The sequence below is a fragment of the Aquarana catesbeiana genome, linkage group LG03 (assembly GCF_042186555.1).
Source record: "Aquarana catesbeiana isolate 2022-GZ linkage group LG03, ASM4218655v1, whole genome shotgun sequence".
NCBI classification, from domain to species: domain Eukaryota; kingdom Metazoa; phylum Chordata; class Amphibia; order Anura; family Ranidae; genus Aquarana; species Aquarana catesbeiana.
Window position 1 is genome coordinate 96,883,703 of NC_133326.1, and position 21,690 is coordinate 96,905,392.

Genomic DNA, 21,690 nt, shown 5'->3' on the forward strand with positions numbered 1-21,690 from the left:
CATTGATCGGACATTCCGACAACAAAATCCTAGGATTTTTTCCGACGGATGTTGGCTCAAACTTGTCTTGCATACACACGGTCACACAAAGTTGTCGGAAAATCCGATCATTCTGAACGCGGTGACGTAAAACACGTATGTCGGGACTATAAACGGGGCAGTAGCCAATAGCTTTCATCTCTTTATTTATTCTGAGCATGCGTGGCACTTTGTGCGTCGGATTTGTGTACACACGATCGGAAATTCCGACAACGGATATTGTTGTCGGAAAATTTTATAGCCTGCTCTCAAACTTTGTGTGTCGGAAAATCCGATGGAAAAAGTCAGATGGAGCCCACACATGGTCGGAATTTCCGACAACACGCTCCGATCGCACATTTTCCTATCGGAAAATCCGACCGTGTGTATGGGGCATTACAGTAGTGGTCAACGCTTCTGCATTACAGTGCACTTCAGTGCAAATGCTGTGTGTTGTGCTGGTAATAAAAAAAGGCCTTGTAGATTTTTGGGCCATTTCCATGCGTTTGTAGCTAGTTAATGAATGAGCTGCCTTAATGCAACACACATTGATGCATGACATATTGCATGCAATGCAGTACGCTACTGTTCAGAGAATGGGCCCTAAGTAATGCCAGCAAGGCACATTACAACCTGACTGCACAGGTGAAATAATGTGGATTTATTTTTTTTCCTGGAGGTTGCAGAGCATTGCCACAGCGATCGGAAAATCGTGGGTGCAATATCAGGCTCCTGCAGAATCTCAGTATAACTGTCTGCCTGTACCCTCCCATACCGGCAGACAGTTAATGGAGAGCAGAAAAATCAATGAACTGCAGGAGCGCTCACCAATGTCCTCAGTTCATTGAGAGCTACAAGCCATCTGCTGCATTTGCTGATGCTACTTGTAGTTAATTCATTCAAAGAATTTTGAGAATGAACGATGTGGCTGTGTGTACGGAGTCCCGAATGGCCTCACCCTTTTTACATTTTTATAGGTGCCGGGAGAAGATCCCTTGCGCGCCGTCATAGCAGAGGGATCGGAGGGGCGCAAGCAGGTTCTCTTTGATTACATGTTACACCCTAAATACTGGTGTAATGTTTTGCCAAAGGTGAATTATCCTTTAGGCTCGGTTCACACAGGGGCGACTTGTCAGGCGACCTAGTCGCCTGACAAGTCACCTCCCGTTCTGTGCTACGGAACCGTTCTAATAGGAGCGACGCAAGTCGCTCCGACTTAGAAAAAGGTTCCTGTACTACTTTGGGGGCGACTTGCATAGACTTCTATGCAGAAGTCGTTTTGCAAGTCGCCTCGGAAGTCGTTTGCAGGTCGCCTCGCTGAGGCGACCTGCAAGTCGTGCCGCCCCTGTGTGAACCGGCACTTAATCAAATGGTATCTTATGCTCCAACCAGGCGTGACCTAAACTTGATTTTTACAGTATAGGGGCATAAAAGCTTCCACAGCAAGAAAGGAAAATCATTATGTATGGCCATATTAAAGGAAACCTGTCAGGATACAAATATGGCTTTGTGGCTTTTTTTATATATATATATATATATATATATATATATATATATATATATATATATATATATATATATATATATATATATATATATATATATTTATTTAGTCATGCTCCAGGACTGCCAACCTCTCCTCTATGCAGCCAGTGAAATGTCAGTTACTTCAAATCTTTCCCAACTCAGTAAATGTAAAGCAAGGATAAGGATGGTAACCCTGTGGTCTCATCATCCGTGACAAGGCACTACCCATATTGCTGTGGGTTACGGGGACGTGACTTCAAACTAACTAGAGGAAAGTTTAAAACTAATCTTCGAAAGTATTTTACTGAAAGGGTAGTTGATGCTTGGAATAAACTTCCAGCAGAGGTAGTGAGTCAGTCATTAGTAAATGGCTTCAAACATGCTTAAGACAAACACCGACCTATACTAAGACAAAAAAGTTAACGAAAAAAAAAAACACTTTTTTTTTCTGCAGTCACTTTTCTATGTTTCTATCTGGACTGGCTGCCTTTAAACCAAGCAGACTTGCTTGCTGTAATGTATATTAATTACCTGGAATAAATTGGAAGTTTGATAGAGTATTATCTAGTGTGCTTTCTGTTCTGACCACATGATGCTGCTGGACCATAAATACAAATGCAGACAGCACTAGAGTACTCACAAATCTTATTCTTCAATGGATATAAAAATGTAGTTTATAAAAATATCTATCCTCTAATTCACTGGTAAATCAGTGTTGCAGTTATTCACTACATGTACTTTCTCTCTTATATACCCATTTAAATATTTTGGGCTTTTTTAAAGGTTGCGATCTGCTATGCCAAGATAACAGGATTAAAATAATGATGTATTTAAATTTTTTTAACACGTCTTGTTTGACAGCAACCATTAATCTTAATTCTATGAATGATGGCTGGTATGGAGGGCTGAAGGAAGCTGTACAGCAACAACAGAACCAGCTGGTTTGGGTCTCGGAAGGCAAAGTAAGATTTTCTCTAAGTTTTAGTATCTCTGTGCATGAGTTTGTGGCAATGTTTTCAGCATACTCACTAGAATGCAGTGCCTGGAATTCACTTTACAGAAGCTGCAAATGTATGAAACCGCTCATTTTGCCTTTGATTTAGATGTGATGCACAGTACAACTGACACTTAAAGTGTTTTTTTTTTTGTTTTGTTTTTTTTTTTACTTTTAACACTCTTGCTGAAGGTGTTTACATGTTTGAAAGGACATATTTTTTGTGTTAGCAGCTGTATTAATTTTTTAGGCCTATCATGTATTCCAAAAGCCATACATACAATGAAACACTAGCCATGGTTTGTAAAAAAAAATAGTGGGGACAGTGTATAGTTTTCAGTATGTGCATTAGTGGAAAAGATGTCCAGACAATCGTGTGGATTTTAGAAAGCTATCTATAAAGTAAATAAATTCCTGGACTTCTCCAGCAAAGATTCCAGATGTAGAATTACTAACCTGGTCTAACTTGACTTCATTCGGTGCAGGCAGAAGGAGGCACAGATGATGATCTTGATTTGCATGACGACCGTCTATCCTACTTATCAGCTCCAGGTAGTGAGTACTCAATGTATAGTACTGATAGCAGGCACACTTCAGACTATGAAGATACGGACACAGAAGGAGGGGCTTACACTGACCAAGATCTGGATGAGACGCTTAATGATGAGGCAGGGACTCCGCCGGAGTCTGCCATTACTCGCTCTTCTGAACCTGTTCGGGATGACAATTCAGGAATACATCAGGAAAACCAAGCCTTCCCATCCTTTCCACAGCACCCACAGCCAATCATCAGAACTGATTCTCCGGGATTTAAAAATGTTCCATCTCAACAGGTAGGTCCAGTTTAGCTTTTTGTGCATGCGTCTTTTTAGTGTAGTAAATTAAATGTATAAGGTAAAATTAATTCATGTTAATATTTTGACACTGTTTAGTAAACACGTTTGTGTTTTATTTAAAGCCTCTGAAAAATAGGGTTTTTGCTTAGCATGAGACCTGCTTACCAAGTTATTGGTATATAGGTGGTTAAACATTTTGAGAGCCCTTTCACAAGGTTCACAGCTATGTTTGATCACATATAGGCCATCATTCATACAGAAGTATATTTACACACACAGGTAGCAGATATTTAAAGCACCTATTATTATTATTACTTAAAGCCAGTTTCATCACGATGCAAGTCCAGGATTATTTCCCAAGTAGATGCTGGGTAGGTTTTGTCACGTCTTTTAGTATTTCCTCATTCAAATAGTTTGACTAGGGTAGTTATAAATAAGGGAAAGGATGATGCCGCTCTCCAAGCTCCGTGGACCGTAAGGGAAAACCTCCACCTTCAATAGGAAACAGGTGCAGACTGCACAAGTCTAAGGTACTAAGGAAATCCCGGACTGCTGCACTTTGAAAACGACCATCTTTATTCAAAAATGGTTAAAATCCAACAGAAATCATCAGATACGGTAGAAGAATAGCGATAGTTAACGCGTTTCACATACAGAGATGCTTACTCAGTTATAAATAAGGGTAGGTCTGCCTATTATAGTGAATAGGTCAAAAAGTTGAGTGTGTGAGTTTTAAACGCCAGATGTCGCTGAGTATTTTAATGGCTGAGGGCCTATTCATAACACCAGGTACGTCACAGTGCATTAATTGAAGAATTGTGGCATGTAGACCTAATTAAAAATCAAAATGTCATAGTATTTATTTCTTTCTTACTTTTTGAAATGGTATGGCTTGCCACGGTATTCCAGTTTTCTTATGTGGTCTGTTATTTCATAGACCAATATGTTACCAGGCTAAACACTTTGAAAAAGCATTGTGCAGTATTCCTTTAAGAAATGGGGTATGTATATGTATTCTGCAGTAATCTTCTTATCCTCTTTCACTGCATCCCATTAATATAAACCTGTAAAACTTTGAAGGCTCCCTTGACTTGCTTGACTTTCTCTGACCTCAGTACTTTGAGTCGCTGACCCGTTACAAGCATGCAGCTAGTGAAGTCAGAGCAGTGTCAGATCCCCTGATGTGTTATGTACTTCTTCTAAGCTAGTGATGCAAAGACCAGCATAACAGGCATTTAGCAATTTGAAAAGGAGAATTTGGTTCCAGAGTCTACATACTTTTTCAGTACAGGTTTCCTATAATGATCCGCTTCTGTTTTTCCTAGTGAAGGTTGGAATATCCAGAGAACCTAATAGGTTGTTGAAGGAAACGCAGAACTTTACATTCAGATACTTTGCTTAATTACGCTAAAACCAGAATGGTATTCAATAGGGTTGATATACTAAAACTGGAGAGTGCAAAATCTGGTGCAGCTGTGCATGGAAACCAGTAGGCTTCCTGTTTTGTTTTTTGTCAAAGCTTAATTGAACAAGCTGAAGTTAGAAGCTGATTGGCTACCATGCACAGCTGCATCAGATTTCACACTCTCCAGTTTTAGTAAATCAACCCCCATGTGTTTGTGTCCTATTTCCTGTTTAATTTCTTGTCCATTGACATGCTCAAAAAACAACTCTTTCAAATTTATTACAAATAATAAATAAGAAAACCTCTCCAAACTCACCATGCCCGTTTCTGTCTTCTTAAATTACCATCGTCTCCAAAATTGATCTTGGAGCTTATGTCAACTAGTTTGAATCGGTGTACACAATAAAAAGTAACTGCAACCAAGGCAAAGTGGTGAAGTTTTGCATGTATTAAATTTGTGAAGGGATGTTTATGTTGCTCAAGGCAACAAGTCAGGCGCCGACCCTTATTGGTGAAAATTGAATTGGTTGCCATGAGCAACAATTTGCTTTTGGACACTTGCATACATCAGTGTGTGTATTAAACCATGTTAAAGGTGAAGTATGGCCAAAGCTCTTCTGGCCATACTTCTTTGTGGGTCATAGGAGTGCACTTGGTTCTACACTCCTGTGACCCAGATTCAGCCGACAGCGGACTAATGCCCACTGTCGGCTGATGTCACAGAGCCAGTCAGGGATCTGAACAATGTTGGATCCATCCAGATGCCTGACCAGCAGCTGGCTCCGCATCTAGGCGCACCGCTAATGGCCTGAGCCAGCCGCTCCCACCACAACCTGGTGCTCCATTGAGCGCTGGTGGGGCAGCGCAGAGTCGGTGACTGACAAGTCATCAGCTCTCTGCTCACAGAAGCCTGAGAACTGAGCGATCAACAGTCTTTGTTTGTTCCTAACTCGGTCTTAGAGGCGGGGATAGAAAGATGTAGGATTGGACAAATGCTGCATCATCCTAGGTGAGTATGTGTATGTGTTTTGTTTTTTTTGTTTTTTGTTTTTTGTTTTTTTTTTTGTTTTTTTTAAAAACGCCACTTCTGTTTTAAAGTAACATTTACTACTGTAAAATGTAACTTTTATTGTAAAAAGAAAAATCAAGAAATTGTGTATGCTTTGTTTTTTAAAGTGATCTTTTCCTAAGCCAATTAGCTACTAACAGGTTCTAACAGGTTCTTTGGGACTGAAATGATGCAAAGTACTGTATTTGTATATGTTTTGATAGTGTACTAAACCAATTCAGTACTATGATTGTCTAGCTTAGTCAGATGTAAAAAAACTATATAAAATACATGTTTTTTCTTTTGCTTTTTGTGTATCTGCTTTTAGGATGAGCTAGTAGCTGTAGAGATCTGTAGTTGTAAAGCAGTTCCTAACAGACTGCTATGACATTTGGATTGCTTTTTTGTGCTGTATTAAGTGAACACATTATTTTACACACTCCACAGAAAGCAGACGCCTTACCCGCTGCCCCTTACCTTTCTCTGCCGTCTGAAACAAACACTGCAAGTTCAACTGCTGCTGTAAATCCTAATGTAAATCTAAGTAATGTCAGATTGGAGGATCCAAACCCTGCCCCATACAGCTCTTACCAAGCACAAGCTGGCCCAATGCGATCACCAAACACTGAGGCAGCTCACATAATGCTAAGAGACCAAGAGCCTTCATCTTTACCTGTGCACATAGATCCAGCAAAGGTACCTGTGCTACATTGTTGCACCAGTCTGTTCTACTTCCAGTCATACTTGCATCTGAGATTCTTCTTTCTTTAACACCTTCTTCTTTAACCTTGCTTTACTGATGGTACCTGAAATACGACACTGTATTGGTCAGGTGCCTGCAGTAACAAAGGTAGTCAATAAATTGACATTGGAAATTTGGAGCAGTTCACTATGCTGCATCTAAATCAACTGGGGTTTACTTTGCTTTTTTCTTGCATGGCTTTCCAGTACTGCATGCCTTCCTTACCAACTTCATATACCAACCAACTTGCTATAAATGTTGTCTTTTATGTTGCAAAAATCATGTTGCTGAAAACCTAACATGTTTTTCCATTTAACATGTTTCCAGCACTGCTTCACACTTGGAAATTCTGCATGTTTGCTGCCATCCTGTGGCTGGTGCTTTGATGTGATTTGATTTCTATTATCCTGTGCTTTTGTTCTGGTTGTTAACCCAAGGCTTTCTTTTATCATGCAGGTTTTCAGAAAAGAGCCATATTCTGTGGAAGATAATCCCAGGCACAACTACTTGGTGAAACAACAAGTGCTTAGCCATCAGAGACCAGAGAAAGAAAGCAACCTGAACTTTGATGCCCTTCCATCCTATGCAGAAAAACCAATGAGTAGAGAGTTTGATACGTCTTACAGATATGAATCTGCTTCAGAATACGTGGATCCATACCCTCATGGCTATGATCCTCGAATACATAGTGATGATCATGTGCCTACTTATGATGAACAGTGGGGTTATTATGATGATAAGCAGCCGTATTCATCCAGGTCGCAGTTTGAGGGTAAGCATAGGGACTTCAGTGTGAGGCAGCACTCAGAAGAAAGCCTTGAACGCAGCTACTTTCCACAACAGCCTCGTTTTGAAGAGCCTCCTCCTGTTGCCTACGACAATCGACCTCGACCAGCTAAAAACTACAAAGCACCCCAGCTACTATATGAGGAGCCCGCTCCTGCAGAATATGATATGCATATGCGTTATAAACCAGAGCCTCAAAGCTTTCCTTCTGTACCCACCTCTAGGGCTGCTGAAACTAAACCATATTTTGATCCACATCCAAGAGGCTATGACCATAGTCCTTCCCAGGGATTTAATGCAAAACAAGGGCAATATGATCTTTCTCCTAGAGAAACCATGCCTCCTCCTCCTCCTACTCAGATGAAGTCTGACCTTCTGCCAACCAACAGTAAACCTGTTCCTGCACCAGCCTCTGTGAGTGAAGATGATGATGACCCAGCCATGAAACCACAGTCTGTTCTTACCAGAGTCAAAATGTTTGAGAACAAGAGAACGGTTCAAGGAGAAAAGAACAAGGACATTAATGATGTATCTGTTTTAAAGGTACCCAATAGGTTTATTCAGTTATACATTCATAGCAGGCAATCAATGGGGTTGATTTACTAAAGGCAAGTATACTATGCACTGCAAGTGCACTTGTTTCAGAGCTTAGTAAATGAGGTAAAATTCAGTTTGTAAATAATACTCAATCACATGCATGGAAAATTAAAAAAAACAGCAATGTTGCTTGCACGTGATTGGATGATAGAAATCAGTAGAGCTTCCCCTCATTTCAGAGCTTCCCCTCAGATCTAGAGCAACTGCTGTTGCAGTACACTTCCAAGTGCACTTTCAGTGCACAGTACATTTGTCTTTAGTAAATCAACCTCAATGTGTTACACTGGTCTAAGGCTAGGTTTACATCTGTGCAGGTAATTGCTGCTGTGGGACTGCACCCGTTTCTGCAGCCGCAAACATCTGCACAGAATAGTACTGGAGATATGTGTGGATGCCAGTAATCTTAAAGGCACACCGCACGTACTGGGATCCACACTGCAGTTCCTGTGTGGGCTGCGATTCCAAAAAATGGAGCCAGGACCTTTTGCCTGCATTTCAGGAGGCACAACAGCCCAATCAAATGAATGGGCTGCCATGCCAGTGCAAAACACTGCTTGCAAGAGCTGCATTAGTGTGAACCAGGCCTTAAGGCTTTTATTTTTTATTTTTTTTTGTTTCTGGCTTAGTCTTCTCTAATACCTGTACACAACACAAATATATGGATATATGACATATGGATATATGACATATGTATATTGGTTGCCTTTGGCAGTATAAAAATTGAAATAATGCACTGCATGTCATTTCTCCTCTTGGTAGAAAAGACAGTTGAACTGGCATTTTCACACCTTTCACACAAGCTTGCTTTTACTTGCATTCACAGCTTTATTAACTTTTGACAGATTTCTTGGGGGAAACCTTTTATGAAGAGGAAACTAAATTTAAAGACTCAATGTGCTTTAAAAGCTCTTTCAGTGTAATATTATCATATATATTATATATATATTTTCGATCGATATAGATATATTTATTTATTTTTTTTTTTTTAACATGCCTTTTCTGTAGGGTCATCTGTTTTAATTTTTGACTTTGTAAGTTTGTCGCTAACAAAATTTTATTTTTTCTATTCTAGGCTCCAGAAGTTGCACCCAAACCAATAACTGTTCCAGTAACTGCATCTAAAGCTGCTCCACTGCCTCATTATGATCAAGAAAAGCCTACTTATCGGTAAGGAGGAGATAAACAAGTCTTCACAAAGTTCCTTTGCTATTTAAATGAAAATGGCTACGGACGCACACATGCATATTCTATAACTGCTTTTATTTTTGCTGCTAATGATATTTTTTACCTCCGTGACTTATGAGAACTGTGGAGAGATCAGTCACCAGCTAAGTGAATGAATGTGCGATCCACTAAAGGGAGTTCATGCTTGCTTGATAAGTACCTCTTTTCTATTTTATCTGGTTGCTTTTAAACATGTTATTTCAGTCGCTCATCACATGGAGATATCTGTTTGATATATATGATAGACTTTTTTTTTTTTTTTTGAGAGTTCTGATGCATATTTCCTTTTGTCATGGAGTGATAATGATGCAATTTTCCTAAATATAAAGAAGTTCTTTAGGAAACGCTAGTGTTTACCTTCTTGCCACTATAATATGTAGACCTCCTTCTTTAAATTTTATGGAAGGTTGAGCTATAAATACAGTCTGGGACAGGGGTCTCCAGACTTTCAAATAAAGGGCCAGTTTACTGCCCTTCAAATATTAGGGAGGCCAGACTGTGGCCAGTGGGAGTAAAAAGTACCCTGGCATCGGTGAGAGTAAACAATGCCATAGGCCTGGTGGTCATTGGGAGTAAAAAAAAAAAATACATTATTGGTGTCAGTTGGAGGAATAGTACACCATCATTGGTGTCAGTGGGAGAATTAGTTCCCTGTCTCTTGTGTCAGTGGGAGGAATAGTGCCTCATTGGTCAAAGGGAGGAAAAGTGACCCATCGTTGGTGTCAGTGGGAGGAATACTGCCTCCATATTGGCATCAGTGGAAGGAATAGTGCCCATCCTTTGTGTCACTGGAAGGAATAGTGCCCCAAGGGCCAGATAAAGGCAAGCAAAGGTTCACATCCACAGTTTGGAGACTCCCTGGTTTAGACCCACACAATAACAGCCCCTTCTGAGGAGTGCTGGCTTGCAATATCTACAGCATGGGTACATGTAGATTGTGCTTTCATGGTGCAGGATCTTTCTAAAGGCTTCCATACACAGCTCAAGATTTGGCCAATTCATACTGAATCGGCCAGAGTTTAAGCTCTGGCACCACCCATCTCAACCAAAGTTGATTTGTTCAGTCGACTTTTGTAGTAGTAGCTGGGTGGAAAATTGACAGCCAAACAGGTGCAGTCACTGTTTGGGTATTTAGGGTTTTGGGTACCGGCTATCAGAATACAGTAATTGCCAGGAGAGATTCGTCCATCTGCTCTGTTTGGTGTGGATGGAGGAATCTGTTGCTTTTTCTTTCATTCAACCTGCTGACTGAACAAAAGCAATCATATACATATATGGCCAGCTTTGGTCACTTGTCCAACTTTACAAGCCCGGATCACACCTAGTCCTCTGTTGTTCATTCCTCTGAGAACATTAAAGAATTATACAAATAGTTAATTTCAGTGCTAACATTCTGCTTGTGCATTTCACACGAGTTATTGTATTTCATTATTTGTTTTATTTGTTTCAGTGTACCCGAACCTCAGAAACCTCAATTGATGCCACCAGAAGATATAGTTCGTGCTAACAATTATGATCCTGAAGAAGATGAGGAATATTATCGGAAGCAGCTGTCTTACTTTGATCGTAGAAACTTTGACAAGCCCACTACTGCTGTTCCTACAAACATCCTCCCTGAACCTTCTAAACCTGGACAGTCTCAGAGCCAAGTTAGCTTTAACAGCTACCCCTCCAAGTACGTTCTGACATGCTGCACTTGTCTCTCTCTGACCTCTTCATTGCACCTACATCCTGACCCTTTGCAGTGAAAGACGTAGCACCTCATGTGTGAAAGCTGTACTTGTGACTTTACTCTTATCTAATGTGTGCTGGGAAGATGGGGCTTCTCTAACGTGTTGTGCTGTCACATGCGTTTGTAATGAAATCATACACTGCAGGTGTATGGATACTTTAAGCACAAGGTGGCAAAGGCTAATTGGCAAACTTACAATCCTCTTAAAGTAGATAACCTATAATTATTTCTATCTTGCCAAATTTATAGTGTAGGATCCCTCCTTTTCCATTTAAAAGAAAGATTATAAACCTAGATAGTTTCCATTTAAAAAAAAAAAAATCTATAGTAGTCTGTATAATAAGCTATTATACACTGCAGTGTATATTCAGTTGCCATGCTAGACTATTAACTATAAGTAATTGTTACTGCTGAAGTGCAATAATGAAATGGCTGCTTTTAAATAACTGTAAATCTGTAACAAAGATAACCTTTTTAAATGCTGGTTGTGGTTTCTTTTACAGGCTGGCTCCTACATTTCTTTAATACAGTTAATTTAATTTAGTTAAACCAGGGAGTACATGATTACAGTAAATAACTACAATTAAAAAGTTATTCCTACAGTTATCTGACATATTTATAGGGCACAAATGGACAGGAATATGTGGACTTCAGATAATACCCTAAGCAATTAAAGCACTTTATTACATGCCTTATTTTTGCATGACCTGTATACTGTCTCATAAACCTCTCTTGAATAATTGTTTTGGTTTGTTTTGGAGATTACATCTAGGTTATAATACTCACTTTCACACCTGCTTTTCCGATGGATTAAATACTGGGTGCACGTTTGTGTGTGTGTGTGTGTGTGTGTGTGTGTGTGTGTGTGTGTGTGTGTAATGTATGCCTCAGAGTGTTTGTATTTTAGGGATTCAATGTGTCTTTAAAAAAATAGTCTACAATTATATTCACCCTTTAGAGACTAACGCCTAATACACACTAGTTTTTTTTTCGTACAACCCAAGGAGCTGAAAGGAAAAAAAAAGACTGAAAGCTCAGGTTGGAGCCGCTGTTCCAACTATCTGATGTTAGTACAGCGATCTGCCTGTTGAGCTGTGGATGCCATTGGCTGAGAGCACTGATTGGGAGCCGATCGGCGGACTTTTTTTGGTTGTGCCCTTTCCGTCGACCAGCTTCTGTCCAACCGGCTGCAGTACACTCAGGCCGAATGTCGGTCAGTTTCTATTGAACCAGCTGTTGCCGCCCAACATTTGGCCCATGTGTACTAGGCTTTAAAGTAGAACTAAAGGCACAGCTTTTGTATAGATTAAGGGAGGGTTATAACCCCTGTCAGTTTTTTACTCTTCTGTTTCCCAATGGGGAGATTGTTGTTCACTTCCTGTCCCATAGCCAAAGCAAGAAGTGATAGGAAGTCCCTGATTGTCACTAGAACTTGTATCCTCATTGTAAGCCTTCCCTCTGTTCCTGTTCTGGTGACAACCCAAAATTTGGGATTTTCTTTCACTTTTCTCAGTGATAATGATAAGATAATTTCCCTAAATCGGGGCACAGATAGCAGTAAAACCTGACAGGTGTTCTAATCCATCTACATTCTATTCAAATCTGAAAAAAAAAGTTTTGGCTTTTAGTTATCTTTCAAAGTGGAACTATAGACAAAATAAAAAAAATGGGATAATATGATGCCGTCACTAGCAAAATTACAGAAGTTTTTGTTTTTCTGAGTTTCCTCATAACATTATTAACTTTTGATCCTGACAGTAGCTCTGCTATTCGTCCGGTTCCTTTAACAGGGTGACAACGCAGTTCCTTCTGCAATAAAAATCGCACAACATTGCTATCCTGTAAGAAGAAATGGCCGCACTCTGTACTCAATCAAAATTCCTTTATTCAGAACATCCCAAAATGTTGACAGAAAGCTGGTAGATGCATTCACACACTCGAAGTACACTTAATCATTACCTCATATCTAATGATTAAGCGCACTTGGAGTGTGTGAAATGCATCTACCAGATTTCTGTCAACACTTTGGGATGTTCTGAATAAAGGAATTTTGATCGAGTACAGAGAGCGGCCATTTCTTCTTTTGACTATATGTGAAGGCGAGTCGAGGCGGGCACCTGTCCAGATCATCATGCTTTTAAAACCTCACCTGGAGCAGCGAGTCTTCTTGTTTGGATTGCTATCCTGTAGACAGGGTAGCCTTAGATGTAATTGTAGATAGACATTAAAGTGAAACTAAAGTCTCCATACTTGGCTGTCCAGCAATCATGTGCCTGGGATCTTCCTCTGAGTGTCGGTCTTAGGGTCTCTTTGGCTGGCGGGGGATGCAGCATGTGCAGGAGGCTGTCATCCCGACACTCAGAGATCGGCCCAGCACTGTAAGCTGCTCAGTTTACAGTTTAATTGGAGACTGTGTGCAGACAGGTAGGGGCATTTTATTGTAGGTCTCTTCTGCAATAAAAGCCTGCCTGCTCGTGTTTTTTGACAGCAGGACTTAAGTTCTGCTTTAAATAAAGACAAAAAAAAATGAACAGTTAACCCCAGCTAAGAAGATTATCAAGTTTATTCTTTTGGGAAAAAATCTTTTGCTAAAGGACTGTTGTAAGCACCCTTGTCTGTGATAACTGTTCTTTTCTTGAACCATCTAACATGTCACTTTGGTGGACAGCTTGGCATGGTAAAGGAAGTTAAAAAAAATATAATTGATCTAATGAAAGTTCAACAGCTATCTAGTGGAAGGATCAATCGGTAATAAAATTATGTTCAGTTAGGGACTCATGTAAACAAAAGTCCCGTGGTAATGCTAGTAAATGACTGCATCATATATGTAATTTCTGACTTTGCTAATCGTTCCATTTTAATTGCAGTAATCGTTCTTTTATCAATTGACACCATGCTGGTTCTTATAGAATTTTCAGAGGAAAAGTAGCAAGTTCGCTTAAAGGCTAAGTTCCTCAAAATAAATATTTCAGCTGTAGGTAATGTGTTGGCACGTTGAGTCACCCTTTTACTTCTCACTTTTTTCTCGGGGAACAGAAAGATCTGTAATGCTAGCCATTATGAGGAAGTCATTCTTGTTGGATCTTTCCTTTCCAGTAGTATGCAATCACTTTTTTTTTCGCGGCATGGCTAAGACTCCATTTTTGGAGGAGGCTGAAGCCAGGAACTACAGTGGCATATCTCATTACTGGAGACATTGAGAGAGCGGTTTTGCAGCATTTGCTGGCAGAATGTGGTAGTCCTCCACTGCAGGAGCTTCTAAACAGCTTCACTTTTTCAGCCTATTTTTGTTACCTTTTATATGGGAAGGGCTGAGCTGTTTAATTAGACTTAGGCTTGTCTTAATACCCAGCTGCAGTGTTGTAATAATTGGATATGAAAACTTTATTTTTTCTTTGCTTCCCACCACTTCTGGTTTCAACCGCATAGGCGAGTGATGTAGTTAGCCTATCCCACTGACACTGCGACATCCTAGGAGTCTTTGAGTATCCTAGGCTTCTAACATCGTGCGATTTTCCAGACCGGAAATGATGCGATCGGGAGAAGTTAAGGCGCCATTTTTTAAGAAATCCAGGATAAGAATGGGTACCGGCTTCAGATGTCCACAGTTGTGATGGCCGCTGCTGGGATTTCTGCAGGGGATAATAAACGACACTTTTGGCAGGTACTTATTATTTGGACATGAATGAGAATATCCAAATTAGTTGCATAAAAATCATGAGGATGTTCTTATTAAAATTTGGGTTAGGAAGACTGTAGCGCCTCTTTAAACCTTTTCAGTGACTTTGTATTCATCTATGAGGTGTAAATTTGATTTGTCGGTTTTAATACACATTGATGCAGATATGCAGAGTTACAAAAGATTTTATGTAATGGCTTATATGGATCATGTACCTTACATTCTAGTTACCTGCTGATGATGGTGCCTGATGAATGTGCTCATTACCAGGGGTAGCAATGTGCCAGAACCAAGCAAATGTTACAAGAATTGTCTGCATTTCTCCTACGCTTTGTGCCATTCTCTATTTGAATTGCTTTGATTTTCTTACTTGGAGTCCACATTAAGCTTAGCATAAGATATCCTTTAGCAGCCAATTAGTCATTAGATCTGTACACTGTGATGCAAGTGGAAGAAGGAATGAAAGCCTTTGTGTGAATGGTTATTTGTGCTATCTAAACTATGTTATCAAATAATCATTTGTTATATAATCCAGTGTGTGATAACAATGCTAATGTGATCACTGTGGCTTATGTACTGTGTCTTCTCTAAATAGATCCTAGGGACCGCTTAAAGTTTTCTTTCCTCTTTTCTCTTTTAATGCCAGCAATGCACTGCTTTTTCAATGTTTTCCATAAATAACCTTCTTAGATTAGGAGTTTGTCACTCTTCAGTAGGTAGACTTTGTGTAAGTATTTTCAAAAGAAAAAAAAAGTCTTGCAAGTCTTAATTTACTTAAAGGTAGAATGACCCTTTTCTTTCATTCTTCTATCACATTTGCTTTGCCACCGCCTAGATTTCTTGGCTCTTACACTAGCTATGACTACTTGAAAAGGAACATCAAGTGGTAAGATTGGCATTAACACAAGGCTGTCTTTGTCATTCCTCTTAGACTTACCACAGCATTATGTGCACCCAGCTAAAGTGGTCGTTTTAGACAGCCTGCTATCTGTTTTTCCTCTACAGATAGAATTAAATATTTCAAGGTCAACCCAAAATCAATCAGCAAATCTAAACCTATAATGTCTTTAATTCTGCTAAAAAAAGTTTGCCACACTTGTGCACATAAAGCTGGGGGTTGTTATTTGGGATGCTTTCCAGTTCCAGTTGGCATTTGTTTGTATGTCCAGTTTGCTGAGAACATCAGCAATGACGATGAATAAGTCTGTGTCTGGGAGTAAATCCTGGTTGCATCATCTGTGACTTGGACGGATTTCCTGCTTGCTTTCTTGCTATATTCAATGTTGCTGGAAAAAAAAAAAAGGCTCACGGAGGAGATAAATCATACATTTGGAATGGACAGTAAACAAGTCATCTGCCTCTGTTTGTCGAGTTTGTGCTGTTGCATTAACATCCCGATTCTGTATTGTTCTCCACCCAAGGCGTAAAGGTGGCTGTTTATCGTTTTGAGTGAATGTATATACGGCAATACCGGTCATACATGAATCACTTAGTGTGTGTTTGAAAAGTGGTGAACTGAAGACATTGGCAGTCAGTATTCGCTTAATGAATATGAGAACCCATGTCCCAGAATGCAGATCAGGCAAGTAGAAGAAAAACATTTATTATCTGATCATTTGGCATATATATTGATAAGCTAGGTATTTTACCTGTCTGCATTCGCTTATAATGGTCTCTCGTACATTCTTAAGTGATTCTCGGTTGATGCCTAAATGTTCAGTTCTGCTGAAATTAGTAGCTAAGTGAAATGTTTCCATTTTTGGGATTTAAGCCCTTCTCAGTATGTAATTTAAAAAACAAAAATTTTTGTTACTGTGGAACTCATTGATGTTTGTTCTGACAGGGGAAAACCTGTAGATATGGACTCTCCTGACAGACCCATAACTGAAAAACGTTATGACCCGGTCCCTCAAGTAACCTCCCAGTACAACCAGCCTTCTCCAGTGCTTGTCAATCATACAGCACATGCAAAACAACCCCACACAGAGGGTGAGTTGTATATTTCGTTTTACTTGATATGATGTTTTAATGAATTGATGTAAAAAACCTTATTAATGTGAGTGTTGGATCAATTGTGTGTGTATATAGGATTGTATATATTTTTTTCCCCCCTTTTTATTGGTTGAACTAGATGGACTTATGTCTTTTTTTTTTTTTCTTCAACCAGACTAACGACGAATTAATGTGTAAAAAAAATTCCTTCTTCCTATATAGTTTGTACTAATGTACATGGGGGAAGCCATTATTATATGGACTCTGGGTCTGCTTCAAGTGGTTCTAAAGGCAGGAAGTGTTTTTTTTTTTTTTTTTTCTAATAAATCCTAATACATTTTCTGCATTGAAGTGGAAAACCTTTTATGCATACAGCCCCCCCCCCCCCCCCCCCACACTTACCTGAGCCTGATCTCCATCCATTGCTGTGCAGGCTTTCTTGGCTCTCTCCCTTCTTATTGGCTCAGCCATTGGCTCCTGCTGCTGTCAATCACAGCCATGAAGGAGGGAGTGGGGTTTGGGGTTGAGCTGCGCTCTGTATGTTTGTGAGCATACATAGTTGGTCAGGAGCGAACATGCACAAGTGCCCCCATAACAAGCAACTTGCTATAAGGGCACTCGGTGTGGGGAGGAGCCAGGAACGCTGGTGGGGTGCCCATGAAGAGGAGGATCAGGGCTGCTCTGAAAAACCATTGCACAAAGCAAGAAAGTATAATATGTTTGTTAGTTTTTAGAAAAAAAGTCCTTTACAATGACTTTAGAGAAGTATTGGATTTGTTTGTTTTGTTGTGTTTTTTTTTTTTTTTTTTAAATCATACTTGCCTAGCTGGATGCACGATCGGTCCGATGCTGTATCAGTCTCCGGTGGCTCTAACACTGGGAACTGAGTGATCAAACACCGCTGATTGCTCGGGTTTTCAGAGCTTTATGAACAGAGAGCTGGTGGCGGCTCTCAGAGGCTGAACTAGGTGCCGGTCCAGGCATGTGGGCGGATCCCGACAATATGGTCGTGATCTTTACTGAGCCTGGACCGGCTCTGTGACGTCAGCTGACCATGCTTCAGCCCGCTGTCTGCTGAAACCTGGTCACAGGAGTGCAGAACAAACTGCACTCCTGTGATGCACAGGAGAAGTACAGCCAATCAAGGTTTGACTGTACTTATCCTTTTAATGCTTATCAGTACTGCATAATAGTTGTGCTTTACTGCTCCTTACTTGGCTACTTGTTGGACTTGCCAACTACAAAAACCAATACACTCTGTGTTGCTAATATCCCAAAAATTATATTTCTTACAATAACATGCATTTAAAAAAATTTGCATGCTGCATCATTTTCTTTTAAGGTAAAAACTGCAAATATAATTTATAGCATTTGTATCTATATTTAGGGCTTAAATGCCTCTCATACGGGCTTCGGCATTTTGTTTTTTCACGCCTGTAAACACATCTGTTAGCTTATGTAGCCATGTACACATAGGCGTTTACAGGCGTATTTGAAGAGAGCGTGTTCTAAGAGGAGTTAACTAGCATAATTTATACACATAAATGTATTCCAATAACCAGAATAAACAAAATATGCTGGTCAGTAGATTGCATTTGCTCTCAACCTCATACATATACAAAAGTACATACCCTAGATTTCTTTTTTCCTGCCAAGTTCTGGCAGCAAAAATACAGCATGTTTTGAGAACAAACTTATACACCCCTGTGCGCGAGGCCTTAAGGTTTAGTTTAGTTCATGATAATTAGTTCTATGGGATTGAGCTAGTTAAAAACTTGTTCTGACTGTTAAATATAGCATATGTAGATATTTTGGCATATTCCAAAGGAAAAGTTGCAAACTGATGTCTTCACAGGCAAAACTTTAATCAGCTGGCAAGTTTCAACATATGGCCTTGCACCCAGGACCATTCATCTAACATGTTTCACCTGATGGGGTTAATCCTAAAGTTCATCAATGATTTAGGCCTATTGGGTGGGGGGTGACAAACTTTAAGCTAGCACCTGATTAAAGAGCTGTGCCCGTACTGCATGGACTTGTTGTCTACAGAGTGGAGATGTACTTGCCTAATCCACAGATTCTCCAAGCACAAGACCAGTCCCCACCACTTCTTCCCCCTAGTGGTCTTGTGAATGGACCATTCCTGACGTCATCACACCCATAGATCGACTCTGAACGTGAAGACAACAGGAACAGTCCATTGCTGGCTATGGTTGGAGCGCAGTTTTCCAGAGGATTGAAGGATCGGGTATCTATATCCCTAGACAAAACGTGCAGTTAACCCATGCATTGCGGGCACGGCTCCACCGCATAGGGAAAAAAACATTTTCATGGAGTTCTGCTTTTAAGCATATAAGGGGAGCACTTGGAGGTTTGATGCAGTGCACTTTTCTTTGACTTTGCGCTTTGTAGCTATTTGATGTAAAATGTACAATATTTTGTCTGTTTTAAATTTTTACAGTCAGTTCTGTTTCCCTGGAGATCACAAATTCCACAGTGACAAAACCAGAACCACCACCACCTCAAACCAAGCCAAGCGTCTTCCGACCTTCCAACAGAGAGGACACAGTTCAGTCAAACTTCTTTCCTCAGAAAAGCTTTCCTGACAAAGCTCCTGTTAATGGCACAGAACAGATTGGAAAAACCATCACACCATCATATAACCGCTTTACTCCTAAACCTTACACAAGCTCTGCCAGACCTTTTGAGCGCAAGTTCGAGAGCCCCAAATTCAACCATAATCTTCTGTCCAATGAAGCACAAGGAAAGCCGGAGCTGCCCACCAAACCTCAGAATTCCCCTCAATCCGTTTTGAAATCAACCAATGTGGCTATATCTCCAGAGATAGATGGCACATCCAAGCCAACAGAGAGCAAATCTAAGTATCAACCAAATAATATTAATGCAGTGCCTAAAGCAGTCCCAGTCAGGTAGTGTTTTAAATATTATATTGCAAATATCTGTGATGCTTTAAATGTAAAATATTTTAAAGGATATTCACTTATTGATGCAAAAAGACAAGACATATTCACACTTTTAGTAATACCCAGCACACCTTTTTTCTCGCCATACTTTTTATTTTCAAAAGTATTTATAAATCTGTTCAGCTAGCCCTGTGAGGTCTCTGCCACAGAGAGAACCTGGTTCGTCTTTAACCACTTGGGGCCTGCCTACCGCAGATATACTGCAGCAGAGCGCCCTCCCTGCACCAGATCAAGTACATGTACATGATCCGCTTCTTTTGGTTAGGGGGTAGCGCGTAATGCTCCCATTCGCTGCAGCACAAGCCAACCAACGGTCCTGGCCAATGATTTGTGTCTGGCACCCGCTGATCAGCTGAGTGGTTGATGGAAGAGAGCTCTGTGCAGGTAAACAACGCAGAGCTCTCTTCTGACAGCGGTAATGTGCCGTTTTTTTTTTTTCCTCCCCTGGAAAGCGGGAAGTAAAAACCGGCACATCGCTTAGTGAAAATACAACACCACACACACACAGAAAATATTGTAGGAACACAGTTAACCTCTTGATTGCCTCTAGATGTAAACCCCTTCCCAGCCAGTGTCATTAGTACAGTGACAGTGTATATTTTTAGCACTGATCACTGTATTAGTGTCAATGGTGGTGTCAGTGTCATTTAGTCAGTTCCCTCCCAGCGTCAGGCTGCGTTCACACTTGTGCGTAGTAGCTCAGCGCAGGGGGTCCGGTGCATCCCTGTTCTCTGCTTTAGGGACGGATCAGGCTCAAAATTTTGGCTGAAATGGACCAGAAGACGCACAGAACTCTTCTGCAAACTGCTTCATCACTGTCCCGGAGCTGTGTGAACCGGTTCCATTGAAAGCCGGTCACACTCTCCTGACATGCAAATTGAATGCGGAGAAACCCACATGCAGTTCGCACCAGTGTGAACCCAGCCTAAGTGTCAGATTGCATGCCACACTATTACAGTCCCACTATAAGTTGCCAATCACCGCCATTAGTAGTATAACATTTTTTTACAATTCCAGTATATACCATAGTTTTTAGAGGCTATAATTTTTTGCTCAAACCAATTAAGATACACTTTTTGTGATAAGTAGTTCATTCATGAGTATTTGGACTTTTTATAGAGGTTTACTTTACCTTTTTTAAAGTACAGATAAAATTATCCCAAGTATAATAATCATAGTACTATGCACTTGTAAGTTATGTAGTTGTAAACTTAAAAGACATTTAGCCATCAATACTCAGTGTTCTTTGGTAACATGTAGCATTTTCAGGACAAGCTGGTGAAGCAGAAAACAGTTGATAGTGTGGGAGCATGGTGATTCATGAAGGTCTGTGTAGCCCACTTAAAATGCTGTCTGAAATTGCACTGTCCGTGAAGTGGCTGCATTTATCTTTCACAGGCATAATCAGGACTCGCAGACAGTTGCAGCATTTTTACGATGTTGAACTTTAGACATTGTAAAAATGTCAGCTGCATGTTTTTTACTGTATAATTGCTAAGATTGTGTCCTGGAGCTATAACTCTAAGTTAGTCGCTCGAAGTATTAATCTATCCGGAACTGACTTCCTAGTTGTTAGTAAATGCTCCCACCCTTACAATCAAAAAATACTATTTTTAAATTCTAAGTCTATGGAGTCCTACTTTGTCATGCATGTAGACAAAGTTTTTCCTACCCTGCGCCTCCATCTTAAATTCATATCCAGCGCAATACGATTCAGGGATCTTTCCCAGGTATACGGGTCCTTTAGAACAGTAGTTCTCAACCTCAGTCCTCAAGTACCCCCAACGGGCCATGTTTGCAAGTTTTCCTTTGTACAGGTGCTTTAAATCAGAGTCAATGGCTTGGTATTTTGGACGGCTATTTTATCTAAGAGAAATTCCCAAAACATGGCCTGTTGGGGGTACTTGAGGACTGAGGTTGAGAAACACTGCTGTAGAACCCTTGTGCATGCACAGACACACCGCAAGCCCTACCAGTAAACTGGCAGACACCCCCTGCACTGTTTCTGCACATGTGCGACATTCTGTGAGTTTCAGTGAAATCTCTGGAGGCAGTTCACAGGACTGCTTGCTTGCGCAGATATTCCACAACGGATCCCAGAGTGACCCATGGCGTTCCTGTGCATG

At 40.4% G+C, this 21,690-nt stretch overlaps 1 protein-coding gene across 14 annotated transcripts in view; it reads left to right on the forward strand.

Moving 5' to 3' along the window:
* Positions 1-21,690, forward strand: part of TJP1 (tight junction protein 1) — a 730,896-nt gene that overhangs the window by 686,194 nt on the left and 23,012 nt on the right. For 10 of the 14 annotated variants that reach the window (XM_073618845.1, XM_073618846.1, XM_073618851.1 and 7 more), the window contains 9 exons: positions 2,407-2,507; positions 3,025-3,372; positions 6,276-6,524; positions 7,027-7,899; positions 9,026-9,120; positions 10,628-10,852; positions 15,424-15,474; positions 16,432-16,577; positions 19,042-19,510. In XM_073618845.1, coding sequence (XP_073474946.1) covers positions 2,407-2,507; positions 3,025-3,372; positions 6,276-6,524; positions 7,027-7,899; positions 9,026-9,120; positions 10,628-10,852; positions 15,424-15,474; positions 16,432-16,577; positions 19,042-19,510 — 2,557 coding nt within the window. The remainder of the gene's footprint in view (positions 1-2,406; positions 2,508-3,024; positions 3,373-6,275; positions 6,525-7,026; positions 7,900-9,025; positions 9,121-10,627; positions 10,853-15,423; positions 15,475-16,431; positions 16,578-19,041; positions 19,511-21,690) is intronic. The other 4 variants (XM_073618848.1, XM_073618860.1, XM_073618852.1 and 1 more) reach the window with 1 other exon arrangement.